The following is a 21,835-nucleotide window of genomic DNA, read 5'->3' as shown; positions in this document are numbered from 1 at the left end:
ATACCAGCGGGTGCAGTTGCAGTGGGGAGGTGCAGCAGTCATACATAGTGCTGTCATCTTACTCTGGTCATAGCAAACAATGTCATTGAAACATGAAAATGCACACTGGGCTCGTGCAAATAAAGGCTTGTGCTACCTTGGTAAGCACCTTAATATGTGCTGAAGCAGAATTATTTAGCTGCCTCTCGTGTGTGGTTTGCTCCCAGCAGAAAGTCACTCTGCACCATCCCCTCTTGAGCCAGCCAGAGCCTTTGGTGGTGAGTGTTTCTCCTCCAGAAGTAAACACGAGTCTAAGAATAACTCAGCCTTCCTTGTAGTATATTTTCATGGTTAGCTGCCCAAACAGCCAGCCTGTCTAGACAGCTGATGGCACTGAGAGCTGCTGAAGTCAAAAGCAGCCACTCTTGGGCATGCTGCCTCCTGGGCAGCCCTGCGTGTGGGCACCAGAAACGTTTCAATCACAGTTAGTGGGGTTCTTTCTGAAGCTCCGTGGGCTACAAATGTGTCATGACAAGTCATTAAACAACTGATATGAGTGTATAAAAAAGGAATGTTCAATTCTTACAGTTATTTCTGACTTCCTTGATTGGAAGGTTATGGTTTTTTGGTGGCCTTTAATTTTGTTTTGTAGTGTTGTGCCCAGATTCAGTTTTGAGCATAGCTTTGAGGTCAAATACTTTCTTTTCTAATAGAAACAAATGATGACGATAAACCAATCCCCATGTTCTAATGTGTTCCAGATGCAATTTCAATACAGGTAGCAAAGGTAGTGGTGCATGTGCCACAGAGCCATTTGCTCTGTAATCGCAGAAACTGTTTTTCTAGGGTTGAAGAGTAAAACCTGAGCATAGTTGCTGTATTTCTAGTAACCAGGCAGCTGCTAACTGCTGTTCAACAGGTGAAACAAAAGGCTAGTTAATACTTCAGTTTATCATTATGAATATGGGACTAGGTAGCCTTTGGGGTTGTCTGGTTGCAATATTTCTTACAAATGTCTTTGAAAGAGTGCCTTGCTACAAGTGTTTAGGAGTTGGGTACCTTCCATGCCACGTGTCATTCATTAGTTTATAATGTGTATTTGCTGATGCAAGAAGGACTTGTCAGAAGAAGAAAGCCACTGAGAAATCTGTGTACACTTTACTCCTTTGTTGATAAATTTGTTTTTGACATGTTATTATCATGTTAATGTGTCTGTTTCTTTTGATGTGTATATATGCATGAAAGGGAGTTGGCATTAGGTCTTCTGAGTGTATCAAAAGATTTATTCAGAACTCCTAATTAAACAAAATTCTATAGCCACAGAAAACAAGGCTGATACGTTTTCCACCCAGGGAATGGCACTTTGTGATACTCCATCACATAGGAAGCCACCATGTAAGATGCAACTTGCCAGTGTAGCAAAAAATACAATGATCCCAAAGAAAATACTTAAAATAATACTTCTTCACCAGTTTTTAATTATCAAGTGCTTTTTTTAGTTTATGTATGCAGTAAGGTTTTTGTCTGTTTCTTTCCTTCCTTAATGTGTTTCTTTGTTAATGTGTTGATCATCCTTCTGTGGCACAGTGCCCAACAACCTCAGAAATTTGGAATTATAGCTTTTCTTTATGCTGTTCTTGTGAATACTGTTCAGACTTGTTTGCTCTGAATTTATTCCTGACTGTTGGAAAGTTTACAGATTCCTTGTTATTATTTGATGGGTTTGATTACATCACTTGATGTTTTGAGGTAGGATTATAAGAACTAGGCTTCATTTGCTTTCAGAATAATTTTAATCATTTAATAATACCCTAGGATGATTTTGGATGGTTTTTCTTGCTGTTGTCTTAAAATTGACTTCTTTTGTTCAAGATTGAAAACCTTCAAGAGCAGTTGAGAGACAAAGAGAAGCAGATGAGCAGCTTAAAGGATCGAGTGAAATCCTTGCAGGCTGACACCACAAACACTGACACTGCCTTGACCACGCTGGAAGAAGCGCTGGCAGAAAAAGTGAGTGTGGGAAGCGCTGGAAGTTCCCTGGGAAGTTCCTGCTGCTGCTGCCCGGTGCGAAGGCGCAGATCCCGATCCCGTGCCTGATCCCGAGCCAGTTCCCATTCCTGTGCCCAGTCCCGATCCTGTTGCCATGCCCGATCCCGATCCAGTTCCCGTGCCTGATCCTGATCCAGTTCCCATGCCCAATACCTATTGTTCCAGTTCCCGTGCCCTATCCTGATCCCATTCCTGTGCCTGATCCTGTGCCTGTACCTGATCCCATGCCCGTGCCCGATCTTGTGCCCGAATCCTATCCCGTGCCTGATCCCGTTCCAGTTCCCTTTCTCGTGCCCGCTCCCGTGCCCCATCCCGTTCCTGTGCCCGATCCTGATCCAGTTCCCGATCCTGTGCCCATGCCCGATCTCAAGCCCCATCCTGATGCCGATCCCGATGCCGTGCCCCATCCCGAGCCCGTGCCTGATCCCGATGTTGTGCCTGATCCCAATCCCGATCCCGTGCCCCATCCCGATGCCGTGCCCCATCCATATCCCGGTCGCGATCCCGATCCCGTTCCCGATCCCGTGCCCCATCCCGATGCCGTGCCCCATCCCGATCCCGATCCCGTGCCCGATGCCGTGCCCCATCCCGATCCCGTGCCCCATCCCGATCCCGATCCCGTGCCCGATCCCGTGCCCCATCCCGATCCCGATCCCGTGCCCGATGCCGTGCCCGAGTGCGCGTCCAGGCCGGGCCGTCGCTCGCCAGGGGGCGCTGCAGGACGTTCCCAGCGGGCCCGCAGCGATTGTCCTGACAAACGGACTTTTTAAAATCTCCGTTTTGGGAGATAACCGGCTCAGAGACAGACTGTCCCATTCGCTTTTGGTGGCGCAACTTCTTGGGCGAACTACATATGTTTTTTCATGATTCCCAGAGGAGCTCCTTTAGTCTATGAGATTCTACGAACTATGGTTAAACTTCACCCGAGGTTGGGGAATTTGCTTGCATCCTTTCAGATTCCAAGATATCCAAAGCTTCACTGATATCTGGTGTACTGAAAAGTTATTTTGTTGCCTTTTCTTACTGTATATAAATCCCAGTGTCACACAGGCACAACACCCCTTCTTCTCTGAAGAACTGCTGATTTAATGGTACATATTAGAAAAATAAGATTTCAATAAGTCAGGAAGCAATATGTAATACATCCTGGTTTAGATTAATTTTGATGATCAGAACCAGATGAATTGGGCTGCATTGTAACAGCACCGTGAACATTCAGAGATCCAGAGATTCACAGTATTGAATCCTGTGTTCACAGTGCTGGTATTTCACAGCAATGAGTCCATAGATTTCTCCAGTTTTCTCTTTCTTGAGGATCTTTACAACTGCAAAGAAAAGAAAATGTCAATACACTCCTTCTCCTCGTTTCAAGTGTATCAGAAGTGTTGTGATAGGAAGCTTCAGAAGCTGAATTGACTAAGAGGAATTTCCTTCACAGAGTACTTTCTTTTGTCAGGAAAAGACCATTGAGCGTTTAAAGGAGCAGCGTGACAGAGATGAACGAGAAAAACAGGAAGAGATCGACAACTACAAGAAAGACATTAAGGACCTGAAAGAGAGAGTCAGCATTTTACAAGGAGATCTCACAGAGAAAGAGGTTGACCAGTAACACAAATCTATTGTGATAGAATTATTTGTTGTCTCTGTTTGTATTACATTTGAGTTGAAGAAAACTGCTCCTTTATAGTAATTGTCTTTCAACAAAGCTGATCTGGTAGAGTACATCGCTTGAGAATTTGCAAAGCATCAGTGTTTCAGAACCACCTTTTCAGGGATAGCAGCCATCCCCTTGTTTGCAGCAGTTAATCTTGTTAGTAGTGACTGACTGCTGGTCAGTGCTGGCATTGACTGAGCTGTGCTGACAGACAGCAGAAGGCTGGGAACGAGCTTGTCCCTGTCTCAATGGAGGGAGGAAGGATCAGAGGCTGATCAAAGCTGTGGGTGCCAAAAGCTTGAGGATAATGTTTGTTCCTTTATGCAAACAACACAGCCAGTTCTTCAGACTCTCGAATATTTTTTGATTAATTAGGTTGATTGTTGGTAATGAGCCAGTTGGCTAGACAAATTACCTTAATTATATGAGAGAAATATAAATGTTCTCTGTTCCTCTCTTGTGTATTTACAATCTTTCTTTCAAAACTCAGTCAAAGTAAAGCAACACAAAAATATGTACCCAGAAAGCACTAAGATTTTGTCTACGTGGAAATCAGCATTTGACAGGGGAAAAAAAAAGCAAACACAAAAATTGTTTAGAGAAAAAGAAGTTGAGATGTCTTTTGTAGTAAGGTGGCATGAATCAATTTCACCTCATGGAAGCTGTATACAGAAATGCTTTCAACTCTCTCAGTGGCTAAATCTTCTAACCACATGTGATTTTAAATACAATTTTATTGAAAACCAGTTTTTCTTAAACATAACTGTCACTGGAGCACAAGTTCCAGTTTACAGAATTGTCCATCTTTAAAAACTATTTCGAAATTAATTTAGAGAAGGTTTTATTTTGATCCTGAAAGCCTGAATTAATTCAAGCTGTCTTAAGGCAGTGACACAAACAACTTGAAAAAATGTTTTAAATTAGATCCTGAACATAGTGTGAAGGGATAGGAAGAAAATAAAGACAGAAAAGAAACTATTTCACTTATGTGATAATTATTTCACATCTTTTAATTTAGACATCATTACTGGATCTTAAGGAACATGCTTCATCATTAGCTTCATCAGGACTGAAGAAAGATTCAAGACTCAAGACACTGGAAATTGCATTAGAACAGAAAAAGGAAGAATGCTTGAAGATGGAAACACAATTGAAGAAGGTAATCTTAATGCATGTTTATATATGTGTGGGAAGCATACAGTTCTGAACACATTGCCCATGTCTACAAAGAAAACTTGGGGTCTTAGGAGCAATTTCTTTTCAGCAAAAACCGTGTAGGAGTGTCCATGCAAACCATATTACAAGCTAAGTCTATCAGAAAGTAACTTTCTGACACTTATGCTAAGCTTTGATTTCACTTACATGCAGTAACAGTCCTGTTGGCTTTTTTGTTTACAGGTACTAAGAGTCTGAGGCTTAGTCTGCTTCAGTAAAGCTTGTAGCAGCAGATGTGCCATTAAATTGATGTAACAGCTGAAAAAAATAACAGCTAAACATTTCACATGCCAATTATTAATGCTTATAGGAGCTAATGTGATACATTCAGGTACAGGGTTGGCCCTGCCTGGAGGAAAGCAAAAAAGACAAATGAAAAGAAGATGCCACCTGTGAAGTGTGTGATTTTGAGTCAGCAGTTCAGACCTGTTTAGAATTCCTGTTGTGTGGGTGCAGGGGGGGTGTTAATGCACCTGAGAACAATGTCAATGAAACTCTGTACATGCATATCTAGACCCATGTTTGTCCTGTTCCATTCTGTCACACAAAATCAACTGTTCTGCTACTCAGCATCAACAGAGCTCAGCAGCAAGAAAAGGCAGCTATACACTATATATATACACACAGCTCTATGTAATTGGTCTCACAGGCTGTTTTCAGTAGGTGCTTCAGAAGACCTGAAGGACCTTTCATTGAATTCTCTGCCATGAGTTGCAGTTTCACCCTGCGTTGCTGGTAATGAGTTGACAAATCTGTTGTAGCCAAGATTTGCCAGAGGTTGTTAGAGCATCTCCTCATCCAAAGAAGCTACCTAAGTCATGGTCAGGATGGTTTCAGTTCTGCAGCCAAAAAAAAAATTTGGTAGCCTGCCATTACCTATGTGGAGTAATTTCCAGTTACTTGAGAAAATATAGTTAACATTCATTTGAATATGTTTTATACCTATACTTAGTTTACATATTTCTTTAATAGCCTTTTTTCCAGCTGTTCTTAAGTCTTTAGTGGGTTTTATTGTAGCTTGCACAGAAGCAAAAAAAAAAAATTTTAAAGGCTTTCACTTTTTAAATGCATTGCAGATAATTATTTAGGCAGTTTGACATTTTCAAGATGAAATAAGAAATAATTATGACAGATTTTAGCTGTCATAATTATTTAGCTCCATTTTAAAGCTTCTAAAAACTTGTTTTTACACCTCTGCATTATTAACAATTCCAAATAATTGTCATAATTAACCTTAAAACTAATGGCTACATAAGAGCATTCAGTTTAAAACTAAATTAGAGATTCATTCTGTTGAGGTTTATTACATTATCTTAGTGCAGATTTGCATGAGACACATGCAGGAAGGAAGCTGTCATGTAGCTCCTTAAGAGTAAATAGCTAGAAGCTTTTTCTTTGGGTTCTTCCCTCACAGTTTGAATGGGGATGTGTCTAACATCAGTCTTGCTTCCCTTGCTTCATATTCCCAGTGAACAATTTGAGTACTTCCAGGCAAATCTATTAGCCCTAGAAGTTAGGAAGCTGGCAGAAGAGACTAAACTGGACTACTGTTAAGCCATTAAATAAAAAAGACTTTGGTAGTCTTTGCAAACTCTTGCTAACCTGCAAACAGCGAGCCTCAGAGAAATTGTGAACCATGCAAGCTTCCCTTTCTTCTGTAGAAGGGAATTAACTTTGCACTAGACAAAAATATTAACCAAGCAGAGTGCAAGGGTGCTGAAAAGTTGTTGATACTGGTTTTAGTTCCATGTCACTCTCCAGTGTCTCACTTGAAGTATCCACTTCTTGTTGCTATTCCTCTTTTCACTAATACGTGTTTTATATTGATCTTCGACTTAGCAACTGAAACTGCAGTGTTTTTCATATTGCACTTGTTTTTTCAAATAGCAATACCATGGTTATGCAAATCTGTGTGCTTAATGTTCTAATTATTCTATATTCACTGCTTCTGTGCTCAGTTGTCATCCTGCTGCCAGCAGGAGATGCAGTGGGAGATCCTGAAGGCTGAAAGCAGCTCATAAATCCCTGTTGAGTTTGCATGGCCTGGTGTCCTGTCTTCATTTTGGCTCAGATGGAATCATTAGAGGCAAATAACAAAAAGGAGGTTCTCTCCCTTTTTTTCTGTGAAGTGCTATTCTGCTCTGTGGTGGTTTTTCTTTTCTTTAGGAAAATCTTTGTCCAAACTACTATTTCAATGTATTATTTTTATAGTGAAAGGTTTTCCTTTTGTTGTTGTTCTTCAGGATACTCTTTTCCCAGCATTTTCTGTCTTGTACTTTATTTCATTTTGTTTTTCTGATATGGGAGAGACCAATTAATATTAGAAATTTTTCCAGGAAAGATGAGTGGATTTTTGTCCATCTTCATTTCCAGTGCATATTTTTTCTCCCTGTAAATATACTCCTTATTTTTAGGGAGGAAAAAGAGTCAAAACCATATGTTAATAAACTTCCCCTTACTGCAGTTCTAGGAATTTTTCACCAGAAAAAGTTAGCAGTGATTCCCTGCCAGGAAAATACCTCTACCTTCAACAGGCTTACTCAGAGGTTGTTTTTCAGGTTTTTTTTTCTGCTGTGGTGTTCTTCAAATTCAGGAGGATAGTATCTTTCAAAAAACAGGGGCAAAAAAAAAGACTTAATGAAGTGTTGATCCAAATTCTCTCTTTCCCAAGAATTAGCCTGGCTAGTCTAATACAGACTCTGCTGCTTTTTATTTTGTGGACATGGATTTTCTCCCACAGCTGAAAATATTACTGATAATATTGGTAGATCAGGCTGGTCTTTGTTCTCAGCTGATAATTTTTTTTTTTTTAAGAAGGGATGATAAATCATGTATTCAACATAGAAAAAGGCTGCCAGGGAAATCAGGATTTCTTGTTACAATAAAAGTAAAAAGGAAAATTGTGTTCAGCATTCAGATAGTGGCAGTTACTGAATTGGTTTTCTAAACCATTCAGCTGTCTTGAAACTGATACAAAGGAAGCACTAGGAATTAAAGTTCTTCTCAATCAGTGAAACTCATCTGTAAACCCAAAGAACTGCATTAAACATGTGGGGGCTGGACAAATCTGTTGAACTGAAAAATTCAAGATACAATTTGGAACTTGCATGTGGGTAACTCTCCATGTTTCTCATGTTCCAGAAGCTAGTTAGTAATGCATGCTAGAACCACTAATTAAGATTCTGTCATCTTAGTAAATTAATGTTGCAGTTATTATTTTAAATTCTTTCCTTGTTGCATCTTTTCTTTTTCTCTCACACACTGTTCCTATCCCAAATTTTCTCCATCTTTTCCTATCTTCTTTCTCCCTTTAGCACCCTGAAGTTTTATTGAGTCATCCATCCAAGCTAGTAAGTTCCCTGGCAATCTGAGAGGCTGTTGCCAGCACATTTAATTTTTTGTGTTGCATGTGTATTCACCTGTGCTTTTATAGTTGGGCCCACACAGAGTGTATTGGTGAATTCCTTTAGTATAGTGGGCATGGACAGTATGGATACAAACAAAAAGCAGTGGGATGTCTGACCAGTCATGTTCCAAAAAGCTTTCTGAGATGTTTTCAGTGTTTGACTGCCTTGGTCTAACTGCATTTTTGTTTGGACAGCTTAATAATGTGTCGGTGTTTTGTTTCCCTTTGCTGCTGGTGCTTGAAATGTCTTGTAGCTTTTCTGTCATCTCCATTGTCTGTGCATTTTCAGAGCAAGAAGGTGGAATTTCCATGCAAATCAAGCTTCTTGCGTGAAAGCGTTCTGTAACACTGGGCACAGCAGCACATTAGAAATAACAACTAAATTGCAGCAACTGAAAGATTGCTTAAAACCTTGTGTAACCATTCAGCTCGCTGGTACTATGTCAGTTTAATTTTGGATCCTATTTCCAGCCTCCTGTTTGATGTCAAAGAGCACTCCTGTCAAGGAGTGTTTGTGTAATAATATCTTGACACTGTAAATTACGTAATCCAGGGTGGTTTTCATCAGAGATTTCTTTTGTGGCTCTGTGCATAAAAAATAGTGTTACAGAACTTTAAGGAGTCTGATACCTGTGTTACTCTTGGCAATGTTCAGGGTAAATGGAGTTGTCTATCCTGACAATCATTGTCTGAGGGTCAGAGAATTGCTGGGGCTTGCAGTTGTTCAGTGTTTGTGGCATCCCATATCATAAATTCCTTAAACCTGGCTAAATAGTGTCAATAAGGAGTTGAGAAAATGAGATGCAGTACGAAAAGATTGTACTTGGTGCAAATAGGCAGAAGAATTAGAGCATATTCTCTACCAAATCTTTAATAGCATGCCAACTTTTTGAAACTCATTTCTCTGAAGTCAGAACATAGAAGATATTGGAGCAAACTGTGTATTTTATTCTCCAGTATGATATAGCAAACAGGATAAGGTACAAGAGGTTTTGTGAAGGCCAGGTTGGGTGAGGTTTTGAGAAAACCTGGTCTAGTGGAAGGTGTCCCTGCCCACAGCAGGGAGGTTAGAAGGAGATGATCTTTAAGGACCCTTCCATCCCAAACCATCCTATGATTCTGTGGTGGCTTTTAATGTTCCATTCTGATGATGGAACTTTTAATGTTCCATTCTGATGATGGTGCGTGATGACCTCAGCATCATCTCATATAGTGGAAAGTTGGAGAGGTTTTCTCCTTGATATTCTTACAGCTAAAAAAATATAACCTTACCTACTCTACCGCTCCCAGAAAAACATGTGAAGATAACACTCATTTTGAAAAACTAAATATTCCAAATTCAGGAAGTGGCCAGTATCACACTGTGTGGTTTTTCTCATTTTTCCTTCTGAGGTAATTTGTATAGCATTTCATAAATAAATTATTGTCTGCTGGAATCTTGCTGTTTTCAGTATTGCATGACAAATGCTCCAAGAGTGAGCCAGATATATATGAGAGATTATAATCATCTAGAGAAATAAGATGATAAAATACTTTTTTAATAGCAGGAAAACATTGAGTAAATAAGGCAGGATATATTTCTATTTTGCTTCTTCCCCTGCACAACAGGTATAATAATGCATCCTCATTTCCCACTGGTGGTGTTAAGAAGTGATTAGTTGTGATTAGCATGACAGGAAGTGTCGCGGTCGGGGGAGACAAAGACACGACAGGACATCGGGGTTTCATGTAGCAGAGAGAGTTTATTGCTGCCCACAGCCCTTTATGTAGGCTTTTCCAAAGATTCCACATCCAAACTTGGTTGTGGTTGCCACCCTGCTCACCTGGCCAATGGCTACCTGCTCACGTTCATGGTAGGGATTGGCTCTCTGTAGCCAAACCCTCGCTCCGCTTAGGAGGCGTACAGACCATCTGTATGCTGTCATATGAAAGAAAACTGGGGAATTTCTTCTTCTAATGTCATGTTGCAGTTAAGAATAAGCAACTTATAGAGCCATACATAGAATATCCAAAAACTGGTACTAAATGTCTGTTCTTTGCTTGTGTCCTGATTTTGTAAAACAGTGGTAACCTGTGGTCAGGTGAGTAAGGGCCAGGTAAGAGGAGGCAGGTGGGTGGGTTAAAATACACTCACAAGGAGAGATGTCCTGTAAATACACTCACAAAAGAGAAATGTCCTGTGGGCATTTCCCTCCTGACTTTGCCCACTCTGTGTTGGGGTGGATCCAAAGAGAGCAAATGATTAATGTTTAATGACATCTCTGGGAACTTGTATTTCTCTGAAGAGGTCATTTTTTAAAGTAATGGAAATTGCCTCTCTTGAGGCATCTTGCTGTCTTTATGATTCTTCATAAAGAAAATAATTTGTTTATGAATGGATTCCAATTGAACACTTGCTTATTCAGTGTCAAAAATTTGCAGTTCCATTAACAAAGACTAACCGTGTAGAGATGGTTAAAAGACAGCAAATAACTCTCTGTGACAGACTCAAGTTTACAGTACATAGTATATCACAGAATTTCCTTTTACTTCCATTACTTCCTTTTCAAAAAGCTTTTTTACAGTTTTGGGTATGTAGAGCCTTGGAACTAAAGGAGGAAAAAGCCTGGTTGTTTTTTAAATTTACAAATTTGTGAAAACTAATAAAGGCACTATAGAAGACAGCACAAATGTTTTATCAATTGAATTTCTGCCTTTGTGGTGGGAAAAGCACAGAAGATGGGTAAAATGTTTTCTTTTGCAGTAAATAATCATAATAATATTTTTGTATTTGTGTGTGCATTTACTATTTTTAGGAGACACGAGGCTACCTTGGAGGTAGGAGGGTGGATTAAAATGGGATTTCAGGTTCTTGGGAACTTTTACTTCATGGCCAAAAGTTCTTGGCAACATTTGTATGTGAAATGTTAAACTGAATTTACTGTCTGGATTCATAGGTAAAAGTAGAAAGTGTTTGCTGTGAGTTATTTGCTGTTTGATTTAGTTAATATTTTAGGAATACTGATTTGGAGTCTTGGTCATAATGTTTGGAATTTTTATTTACATTTTAGAACCTTTAAATTAGGTCTGTGCTATTGTTATGTTCCCTGTCTCTGGCACATTTTAAGCTGTGTAAGATTATCTTACCTCTTAAAAAAGAGTTTTTTGGCACGAGAAATATCAACTTAGAAATTTCTTTTTAAAGTGTTTTGTCTTCCACTCCTCTCCATCTGTAAATATTGGTTATTTCTATGAAACATTGGTCATCTTTGTTTCAGCTGTAGAAGTTGGCTTTGTCAGCTGATTTTCTGTGGAAGCAAGAGAAGTTAGAGTACATTTATTTCGTTGAGAAACAATCACTCTTTCTTATGTTCTGTAGGTACCTGAAGTAGTCACCCCATCACTTACCACTTTCCAGATGGGAAATGAGAGCAGGAAAGCACAAAGCTGTTAAACCACCTCTTCGTTTATAGTCCCTCTTAAGAACTGGGAGAACATATCCAGAGTAGTAAACTTAAACTATTCTCAGTCCTGAACCACTTAGAATTTGAAACTGAATTCACACTGGCAAAGATTAATGCTGATCAGATGAGCTTTGCTAATAAAAGCAGAGCTGAAGAGGGTGCTGCTTTCCAGCTGAAGTGTGCCTGTTTCTTATGCAGATCAGTGCAGAATGAAATGTGTGAGTTTGGCTGTGCTCTTTAATTCACCTGTTTGATACCACACAGGAGCACAGAGAGCTAATGACAGGGTCAGGAGTAACAGCTGAAGGGTTTAAATAGCCTCTAATCAGGTAAACTTAACAGCCTGCAGAGATGAGAAAGTGCAGTGCTCCCTTCACCCTCAGCAGGCTGCTTTCTACATTTATTTAATTCTTGTCATACTTCTTTTATACATTATCACATTTGTTTGTAAATATATTAAAAGACAGCAGATTTACAAATCCTGTGTCAGGCAGAGCTGGAAGTCAAACTTATGAAATAGACTTCTTACAGTCTCTTAATACAGGAGAAACTGTTGGTGCATTTGTCACTTCAGATGTTGATTCTGCTTCGAAAATGAAATTATTGCTTATTTTGGAATTTCTGTATACCTTTGATGGGCAAGGCAAGTTGTATGTGGGTTTTTTTTACTGTGAATATAGGAATTCATTATTTGTGTTTAGCTTTTTGGTTAAAGGAAAAAACCAAGATTAATTATTTTGCACAGGGAAGGTAGCCAATTTCATCTGTTCCAGATCTTGATGGGAGTTTGTGGGAAAGCTCTAAATGCGTTGGTTTTCTCTCTTATACAATAAATGAATCCAGTAGGATTTTAGATACGGTCATGAAACACACATTTTGTACAAAACCCACAAAATGGACCAAAGTCACTCAGTCAGTAACTCACAGTGCAGGAAGTGGTCTCCAGTTTACAGCATATCACATAACGTTCTCTTTGTGTTAGGTGAAAGTATCCATACTTATGTGCATTATATACAAATAACATGTGTTACATGTCTTAACTAATAATTTATGTCCTGTAAATAGCCCTTTGGTTCTATAAGAACCAGACACACTGACTTGTTGGCTAATTCTCTAGAAAAGAAAATTTATTTCCTCTTCTCAGTAGTGTCTCTTGGGTTGTTGTGGAGATGCTTTTATTAGCAGAATAAAATAAATCAGGACTGTTCTGACAGTCAGATTGCATTAGGTCTTATAACTTCTTTTGAATTAGTGAGTTTAATAAGCCAGGCTAACAGCCTAACTTTGTTTTCTTTTAAAAGAAGTTTCTTGATTATCTGATCATGTATTTTGGATGACTTTAAAGAGCCTGGAGGAGTATTTGTTAAAACAAAAAAATTGAGATGTTGGAAACATACCTAAATCCAGTAGAGAAAAACTCAGGCTCTGTCTGGTGAAAACCAGACTTAACTCTATATGCAGAGTGTCTCTTAGGAGAATACAGATGCCCTCAGTCAATACAGAGGTGCCCCCAAAAACAGTATTCCCAATTCCCTGTATTTGGGAAGGAAAGATTGGAGGGATTTAAGGTGTAGTTGAAAAGGAAATGAAATCAAGTATTTCAGATTTCCACAGGCTGGAAATCCCAAAAAAGCATTTCAGAAACACCCACCAATGCTTGCTCCAAAGCCAAGTGTGTCCCCTGGTGCTCACAGCTGTTCACGGAGCTGACACACTTGTCAGTCTCACTGCTGCCACGTCCTCCTGGAGTCTGCATCCTCTTGGCAGGGCATTAATTACACTTCCACTTGTTGTGGAGAGCCCTTTCCAAGGGTGTGTAATATGAAGTGCTTATGGGGCAGTAAGGAATCTGGAAGCAGTGACAGCCCTATCTCCAAAAGGCTTCGCAAAGCCTCCAGACTCACAGGGATGCACTTGTGGCCAGGTCTCAGGCAGGAGCCCAGATGCAGGGTTTTCAATCTTACAGTTCAGTGACACATGAGTGTCAGGCTTTGACTGGAAAGTCACTCAAAAGCAGGAAGCCTTTTAAGTGTTCCTAAATGCATTACCTTGGGAAAGGGTTCCACTCTTCCATGAGTTTGGTTATTGGGCACTCTTGCTGACATCTGCCTGGGTGACCTGGGGAGTGCCGGGCGTTTTGTTCTGGGATAAAATACTGTCCAGCTTAATCAGCTTACTGGAATTCTTATTTTTAAACAAAAGAAAGCCACAACATCTTAGTATTGACCCTCAGACAAGAGCTGCAAGGCTAAGGCCCTGGAACATGAACCTTTCCTTTGTTTGGGAAACCCAGATCCATCCCAAGGTCAGTCCCATTAAAGACAGGCATCAAGAATTTCCACAGTCCCATAATATTCTGCTCCACGAGTCTCCTGGATTCTACTAGAATGTGGCCTTGGCTCTAAAGAAGCTAATTGAAAACTAGACACTTCAAGGCAAAAATGTTGGAGTCAATGAATGGATATTTTTCTCCAGTCTTGTTTTACTGTATAACTAAACAGATCTAGCCAAATGTAATTTTGCTATTTGGTTCTTTGGAAGCAGCAGCTTTCTGCCCTGAGATTTTTACTGCTGTAGTACTCTCCAATTACCTTTAAAAGCAACAGAATCCTATACTATCAGATCTAGACTTAGTGTGCTTTGGAGCAGAACATTGGCAGCTTGTAAAACAACTTTCCACAGCTGCACACAGAGGGGAGAAAAGTCTGTAGTCTTATTTTCTGTTGTAGGTTTGTTTTGAGAAGAGCAAGGCCTGGGCTTTTGCATGCAATCCTGATCAGCAGAATAGCTCCATCAAACTTGCTATTCACTGAAGCAATTTTGAGCAGTTCTGAAATAGCTTTAATTGATAGCAAATTGCAGTTCAAGATCCAAGAGCAGAGGAGCAGGATGAGAGAAAAAGGATAGTCCTTAGTCTGCTGGTTTAACTTCCAGCATGAATACTGCGTTCTTCCTGTCTCTTACATGCTTGAGAACTATTGAATTAGGTTTACTAATAAATTAGTGATTTTTGTAACAAACCAAGCCATTAAAAAACCTCCTCAAGCAATCTCTTCATTGGGATCATGTCATCCTCAGTCCGGAAATGCTTTTTGTCCCAATAGCCTGATTTTGAAAAATTTATTTCCTAGACAACTAAGCAAAGATAATTTCAGTAGCCATACTCATAAACCCTGGTCTGTGTGGCTCACAGAACTGGCAAGGGCTTCAGCACATCAGCACCATCTGTGCAAAGGTCTGACACTTTGCATAGTGATGTAGTTATTGAAGGCTATTAACCTGTGACTTCTTTTTTTAGGATAAATAGGTTAGAAATACCTTAAATAACTGAATCTATAGTCCTATCACTGTTTTATAAGTGTACTTTAGGAACTTTTACACTCACACTTGCTTTTTTTTTTTTTTTCAAAGAAGTTAACACCTTTTTCATATTTGTTTCTTTTTTGATTCTGTTTCAGATTTAAAGTAATGTATTTTTTGTAGGCTGAATTTAAAAAACTAAATTTGTTTTAAGTTTTTATTTTCCTGCAGAGTATTTCCCCATACTTAAAAATAGCGTAGGCCTTGCATATTCCTGTGAAATAATCAATCTTGCCATTTTGAAATTGGTATCTAGATAGCATTTTGGGATTGTCCTAGATAACATCATGGAATTTTCAGAGTAAAATAGGTACATGTGAATGAAGAGGTTTTCCTTGAACCTTTTTCTCACAGGCTCATGAGGCCACCCTGGAGGCAAGGGCCAGTCCTGAGCTGAGTGACCGCATGCAGCAGCTGGAAAGGGAGGTAACGCGCTACCGGGAGGAGTCCGCCAAGGCTCAGGCTGAGGTGGATCGGCTTCTGGAGATCCTCAAAGAGATGGAAAATGAGAAGAATGACAAGGATAAGAAGATAGCAGAGCTGGAAAGGTGAGAACGGTGTAAAGTTAGAAGAGGAGCAAAACAGCTGAGTAATGTTAGAGATAAGTCATTTTTCCTGTCTTAAAAACCTTAAAGTGTCTGTTTTGGAAAGGTCTGTTTAGAGTTTTTCTGGCTTTGGTCCTTTATTGTGCTACATTGTTAGGAAAAGGGTGTCTTGCCATGTGCTTTTTCTTACCTGGCTACTCAAAAATAAGGCTGATATAGGTAGAAGAGCTGTAAGGGAATGGAGAGGGTAGGAAAAGCTGCTGAAATTTTGGTGTGTTTGTAAAACAGTTTGTTGTTTTGATGCAATAAATTCCTCAGGCATGGCTTTCACAAAAACAAATAAGAAAAATGCTTTTTCAGAGCTTGTGTTACTATTTTCTCAGATTCTTCTGACAAATGGCCTCACAGCTCAGTACTGCTAGGGGTACAGGTAAACTTTGGCCCAAGTGAAGCCTTTGCTTCACAAAAGCAGATTTGCTTTTGTCCAAGCAAAACTTGATTCAGCACTTTTCAGCATTTTCCATCTTTCTCTTGGAGCCAGGAGGCTGAAGACTGTAATGTCCCAAGAAAAAAATGAAAATTTATTACGATTCCATGACATTTGTATCAAAAATATAAGTAATAGATCTTGTGAAAAACCTGGATTAGATTCTGTGTTCTGTCATTTTCTCATCTTACAGTGGGCCAAGAGCAAATTTCTGGGCAGTAATACCTGTTTGGGGTTTTTTGTTTACTTTACTATTCCCAATGAAAAATCACTAACTTGGAGCAGCAAAACGGAAATTTGATTCTTCCCATTTGCTTTGTCTTTCTGTCTTTTCACTACTTAACTACTCTACAATTTAGTGTCAGGAAGATTAGGGCAACTGAGTGGAGGACATTTCAGGTTCTGCAGTCAGTGGTTATTTTTCATGGCTTGCTGATTGTCAAATTATGGGCCCCTCTGAACAATTTGAAAAACTCTTTTCTAAGGAGTCCATTCTCTTTTCCTTGAAATGTACAGAGCTCTGGAACAGTTCAGCTTGACAGCTGGGTTTCTTCTCTCCTTGTGACTGTAAGCAACATCCTGTTAGTTTTCTTTAAGTTGTTATATTTAACCAAAATTCTTCATACCTATGGCATAAGCTCGAACACCCAGGAGTGAGGATATATTCTTTTTAAATGTCTTCCCTTTTTTCCTAAGTGATGCATTGTTCAGCCCATTGCTACATAATGTACCAATCAGCAGAACATTCAGGCAATAGGTTGCTACTGTTGAGTGAGTATAGACATTAAAAAAGCTACAAGTCACTTGTTTGTGTGATTTTTTTCAGTCCTGTTGGGGTCTCCATCTCAGGTGTGACATTCCCCATGTCATCCTCTTTAGGGCAGGCAAGTTGACCAGGGAACAGGTACAAGCAGCAAGCTTCTGTCAGAAGTAAGATAGGGAGAAGAAATAGATACATAGTGCCTTAATTGGTTTTTTTCTTTGTGGAGAAGTAACTACTGTTTAGGAAAAGAAAGTCAGAAATATGCATCATTCCTCAGCCTGATTCCTAAAGGAGATTAAAATGGCAGGAAGAGAATTCTCTTACATATGCTTTTAATGCAAGCTGACTTTTTTATTACATTAACATAGAAATTCATCATTATTTGATTTCCAGCATCAAAATTTGAATAGTCACAAGTGTTCTATGAACAAAAGAGTTTGTGGTCTACAGAGGAAAAATTACAAAGAAGAGAAATTAGGATGGGTCTCCTTCTCTTTTATTGACAGAAGCAATTGCACTATCTTCAAAGAGTTAGAAAGCAAGCTTTTCTTGGAAAATATGCACTTCTAGGCTTCTGGAAAGCAGTTATTGTTTGTCCTGTTACATGGTAGTTCCTTGATGTTTCAGTCACAGGCTAAAGTCTTACTATGAAAACACAGAACCCCCAAATGACTAGATATCACTCTGTAACAATTTGGTAAATACTTTGACTATTCAGTTTTATCCATTCCTTCTTACCACCTGATAGTCAGTCTTGCAAAAAAATTGAGTGGTCCTCTTCTCTTTTTAACTTATCTTTTCTACCAGTACTGAGATAAGATGGAATATGTTTTCTCTTATTTCTAGTAATTAGAATAGGTATTTCGACTATGTAAAAGAAAATACTTCTTTTGTTATCATGTGAATGCCAGCAGCCAAATAAATCAAGGGGAAGAGAAAAATCTGAGAATATTCATGTTCTGTAACCACTCAAAGTGGAAATGATCTAGGGATCTAATCTGGATGCTGTTTATGTGGTGAATTAGCCAAGTATCAGCACCTGAAATGATTTTTCAGGTGGAACTGTAATATGAACAGCACTGGAGAAAGAGATAGGAACTTCCAGATACTTTATGGTGAGCTTTTGACTGGTAATGTCTCTTTTTCTGAATAATTGTTGGAATTTCTATTTGACCTTAACTGTTTTCAACTGCTCCCCCAAACAACTATACCCTGAAAGCTTACTTTCTTCTTGTGAGTTTTTTGCACAAAGCAGAGATTTTATCATGCCTATTTCCTGTATAATTTGGTCCTGTTGGTCCTGTTTTTATCTACAATGCTTGTTCATAAAATATACTTTTGTGGCTGAACCTATATATTCAGGCATGTTACATGCATGTTTTAGAGCTAGAAGAGTCCTGGTTTCCAGGAAAAAAAAAAAAAAAATTTTTGCCTTTTAAATGTCTTTCCTAAACTGTGGTCCATGCAGAGTGGGCTAGACATTATCCTGACTTCTGATGCTTCTACAGCTGATCAAGCTGTGTTGTGCAAAGAGCCTTAGTGCCTGCAGAAGCAATTGTCAGCAAGCTAAACAGCAAATATTGCTGTGCCTATCAGGAGCAGCCAGTGTTCCATGTGCAGCAAGATGAGAAGAAAAAAGTCACATACAGAGAAAAGTTGTACTAAAAAAATGGGATTTTTCAAAAGATAGTCACTCCTCCCTGTAGTTTTCCCTTTTGCTAGTTCTATGTGACAGCTAGACCATATGCTGTCAGGGAGAGAGAAATGGTATCACAGTTTCATCCACAGAAGAGATGTGTTGTCTATTAGGGAGGTGTGCACGGAGGAACAGAGAAAGAGAAAAGACAGTAAGGAGAGGAAGATGAAATTAAAAGCAGAAAACTATTCTTTTAACCTTTTCATTGCAAGCAAAGCTGCCTTGTGCTTAAGTTAACATAAGGAGGGAAATGCTTCCACTCTTCTGTAGCTGTTGCAGTTACTGACTGGGAGACATTGCTTTTCAGATGAAAAATATTTAAAAAAATGTGTGAAGTATGGTGCATGCTATGCAAATGTTGAAAAATATTCTAGAGTCAACACGAGGTTGAAAGCACGAGCTCATTGGTGTATATACTCTGTGGGGGGGATTTTGTTTTTTCTTAGGGAAGGTGGGCCCTAAGTCCACATTTCTTCTGTGGGTGAAGAGCCCCATAAGTTTTGTTTCTGTCCCTTACTGCGGTGGTGTAGAGGTTTAGTAGCTGTCTGGTTATTCACTTGCTGTGTAACTAACTGTTTGCTTTTTGTACTGCCATCCCATAACCTCCTGTCTCTCTGTAACTTTTCATTTTGTGTTCTGTTTCCTCCCTTGCTTTTTCCTCCCCCTTGTCCCATCCTGCTGCCCCGAGTTGTGTTGTTCTGTTCTGTTTTGTTTCGCCGGGGGTGCGTTTGTGACCGTGCCTTTCCTCAGAAAGCTCGGCTCCCGCAAATTGCACCCTCCCTACCAGGTGTCGGTCCCCGCACCGCAACACCTAGGGGGGTTTGTGTGGGACTTCCTGGGAAAGTGAGTGCCCTCAAGGCTTCTGTTTCCTCCTCCGGGCTGGAATGTGGCCGCTGCTGCTGCTGCTGCTTGGGGCTGCTGCAATGCCGCTTCTTTCCCTCGCTCAAGCGGGACCTGCTCGTGTCGAGTACAAGCGCTGCTCGTGACCACAGCCCAGAGGAAGTTTGCTGCTGTTCTCCCTGGTTTAAACTTCACAGAAGCTGGTGCTTTCTAATTCTAATTCTCTTGCTGTGTTTTACCTTGGGTTCTGATCTCTGCTACCAGTTCTGCCTGAACCAGCTAAAACTCAGTGTTCCTCAAGTACTCTAAAATGTGTCATTGATAGAGGTCAGTATTGACTTATTATTGAGTTTTATTGTGATGACTGTCCTGTAATAAGAAAACAAACAAACAAAAGGTAACGCTTCTTATCTGGGACATGGCCATCAGAGCCTCCAGAGTAGTTTAAGCACAGAGTAGTTTATACACAGTCTGTACAGTAGTTTATACACAGTTTGGTGTGCACATATTGTGCAAATAAAAACCAGCTTTGTATTTGAGAGGTGGCAGGAAGTGTAGCTGTATGTGTTTCTTCAGAAGTGAGAACTCAGTGAATATATATGGAAGTGCTAGCTCCAGTTGCAGGCTTAAAATTGATTTTCATTTGGCACGCTCACTATATAAGGTAGGTAGTTCTTGCAAGGACACAGGGCTTGTTTTTTTTCCTGAAGGAAATTTTGCTTTGGGAACAAAGGAAGACAGCACTCAGCTGTGGAATAAAACCAGTCCTGTTAAGGACCGCTGGAATTAGTGGCTATTTTAAGAAAGAGAATTTGGAGATTTTTCCTGAAAAGAATTTAAGGATGCCCTTTTGATTTGTAGCAGCCAGTACTCCTTACCTTAAATAATTCTTCCCAACAGTAAATGAAAGATTAAAAAACATTGGGGGATCTCAGAAGAGTGCTGAAAAATGTGGACAGTAGCATGCAGTATCTTATTTTGTCTGTCTTTAAGACAGGTATGTTTGTGTAGTGTTCTATGAAGGACAGATGGAGAGAGAAATTAGCTGTATTTTCCATCAACTTTACAGTTTCCTAGAATAGTGTAAAGGAAACTGTACTAGTAAATTATGCCCTAAGCTTAAGTCAACAGTTTGAAGCTGAAATACTTACTTTCAAACTGCTACTCATACCTTGCAATAATTGTCTTTGGTGTTGTTTCTGTGAATTTTTAAATAGTTTTTTAGAGCATTCCTAAGCAAGAACCACATCAAGGCATATAAATAATTTAAAGTAAAAGATGTGGTGTCAAATTAAAGAAAGGTGGTTATAAAGTCACAATCATCACCATTGAAGTTAACCTTGATAGATGCTATGGCTATAATTCTGTATATGTCTTAACTTATTATAGTCCTTCAAAAATAAATTGAACTCCGATTCAGGCATTGGAAAACCTGAAACAATTAAATATTAATTTAAAATACTTTTTGTTGCCATAAAACATAAAAGCAAATGTATTTCTCTTCTATTGGCATGGTATTATTACAAGGCAGAATCTGTTGTTCTCGTTGTGTTTCTCATCCACTTCCCTCAAAAATCTGTAGCTTAAGTGAACATTAAATTTCTGAGGTAAATCATTCAAAACGTAGGATATTCTGAAATGAAGATTGCCTTATAATTTTAATTCACATCTTGTGTGATGTCTTTAACCATATATGAACAATTTTTTCCCATAAGAATGCTGCCTTTTGTGAAGGACACGGCTGAAATTTTCCACAAAAATCCCTGGTTAGGTTGAACCTGTCATGGGAAATAGCAGCACAACTTTTTAATATTTGGCAAGCAACTGAGAACTGGGTTTTGTAATGGAAAGAAGTGGTCAGGCCCAAAGTCAGTCCAGCTCCACCTTTGAGCACACAGATCTGTTGAATATTAAGATTTTCATCATTTCCAAGCTAGGAAAGGAAGAAGTAATTACTTTCTTCTCAATCTTGCTTTATCTTCATACAAGATCAGCATTACACCTGAAGTCCCGTATCAAGTTTCACAGGAGGAAAACAAAAAACATTTCATATCAACATAACTTCTTTAAACAGATAAGAATAAAATAGGAAGGCACATTTGCTTACAAGTATTTAACTTAAGACATTTGAAAGTATACTGGTTTTCAGAAGGCAAGCCCTCTGGAAGTCGAGCTTTGTTAAAGTGCCTTAAGAGCAGCACTCAGACTCACTGATTGCTTTTGAAACCTACATCTAAGGAAGGAAAAGAAAGACACAGGGTCACAGTCAGTAATGGCAAATCCATCTGTAGAGAGAACCAGATAAAAACCCCATCACAGTGATTTTACAGTGACTTCTCAATCCATCCTCACCTTTTTCATATAATGGGATACCCGTCTTCAATTTGTTCTTTATTTA

General features: G+C 39.3%; 1 protein-coding gene across 2 annotated transcripts in view; it reads left to right on the top strand.

The window, feature by feature from the left end:
• ERC1 (ELKS/RAB6-interacting/CAST family member 1) overlaps window positions 1-21,835 on the top strand; it is a 271,097-nt gene that overhangs the window by 98,958 nt on the left and 150,304 nt on the right. For both annotated transcript variants that reach the window (XM_053978014.1, XM_053978013.1), the window contains 4 exons: window positions 1,852-1,989; window positions 3,485-3,625; window positions 4,701-4,841; window positions 15,461-15,654. In XM_053978014.1, the coding sequence (XP_053833989.1) occupies window positions 1,852-1,989; window positions 3,485-3,625; window positions 4,701-4,841; window positions 15,461-15,654 (614 nt within the window). The remainder of the gene's footprint in view (window positions 1-1,851; window positions 1,990-3,484; window positions 3,626-4,700; window positions 4,842-15,460; window positions 15,655-21,835) is intronic.

Source organism: Vidua macroura, chromosome 5 (genome assembly GCF_024509145.1).
Source record: "Vidua macroura isolate BioBank_ID:100142 chromosome 5, ASM2450914v1, whole genome shotgun sequence".
In the NCBI taxonomy this organism is placed as follows: Eukaryota; Metazoa; Chordata; class Aves; order Passeriformes; family Viduidae; genus Vidua; species Vidua macroura.
The sequence above is the reverse complement of the archived record's forward strand: the minus strand, read 5'-3'. Positions and strand labels throughout refer to the sequence as shown.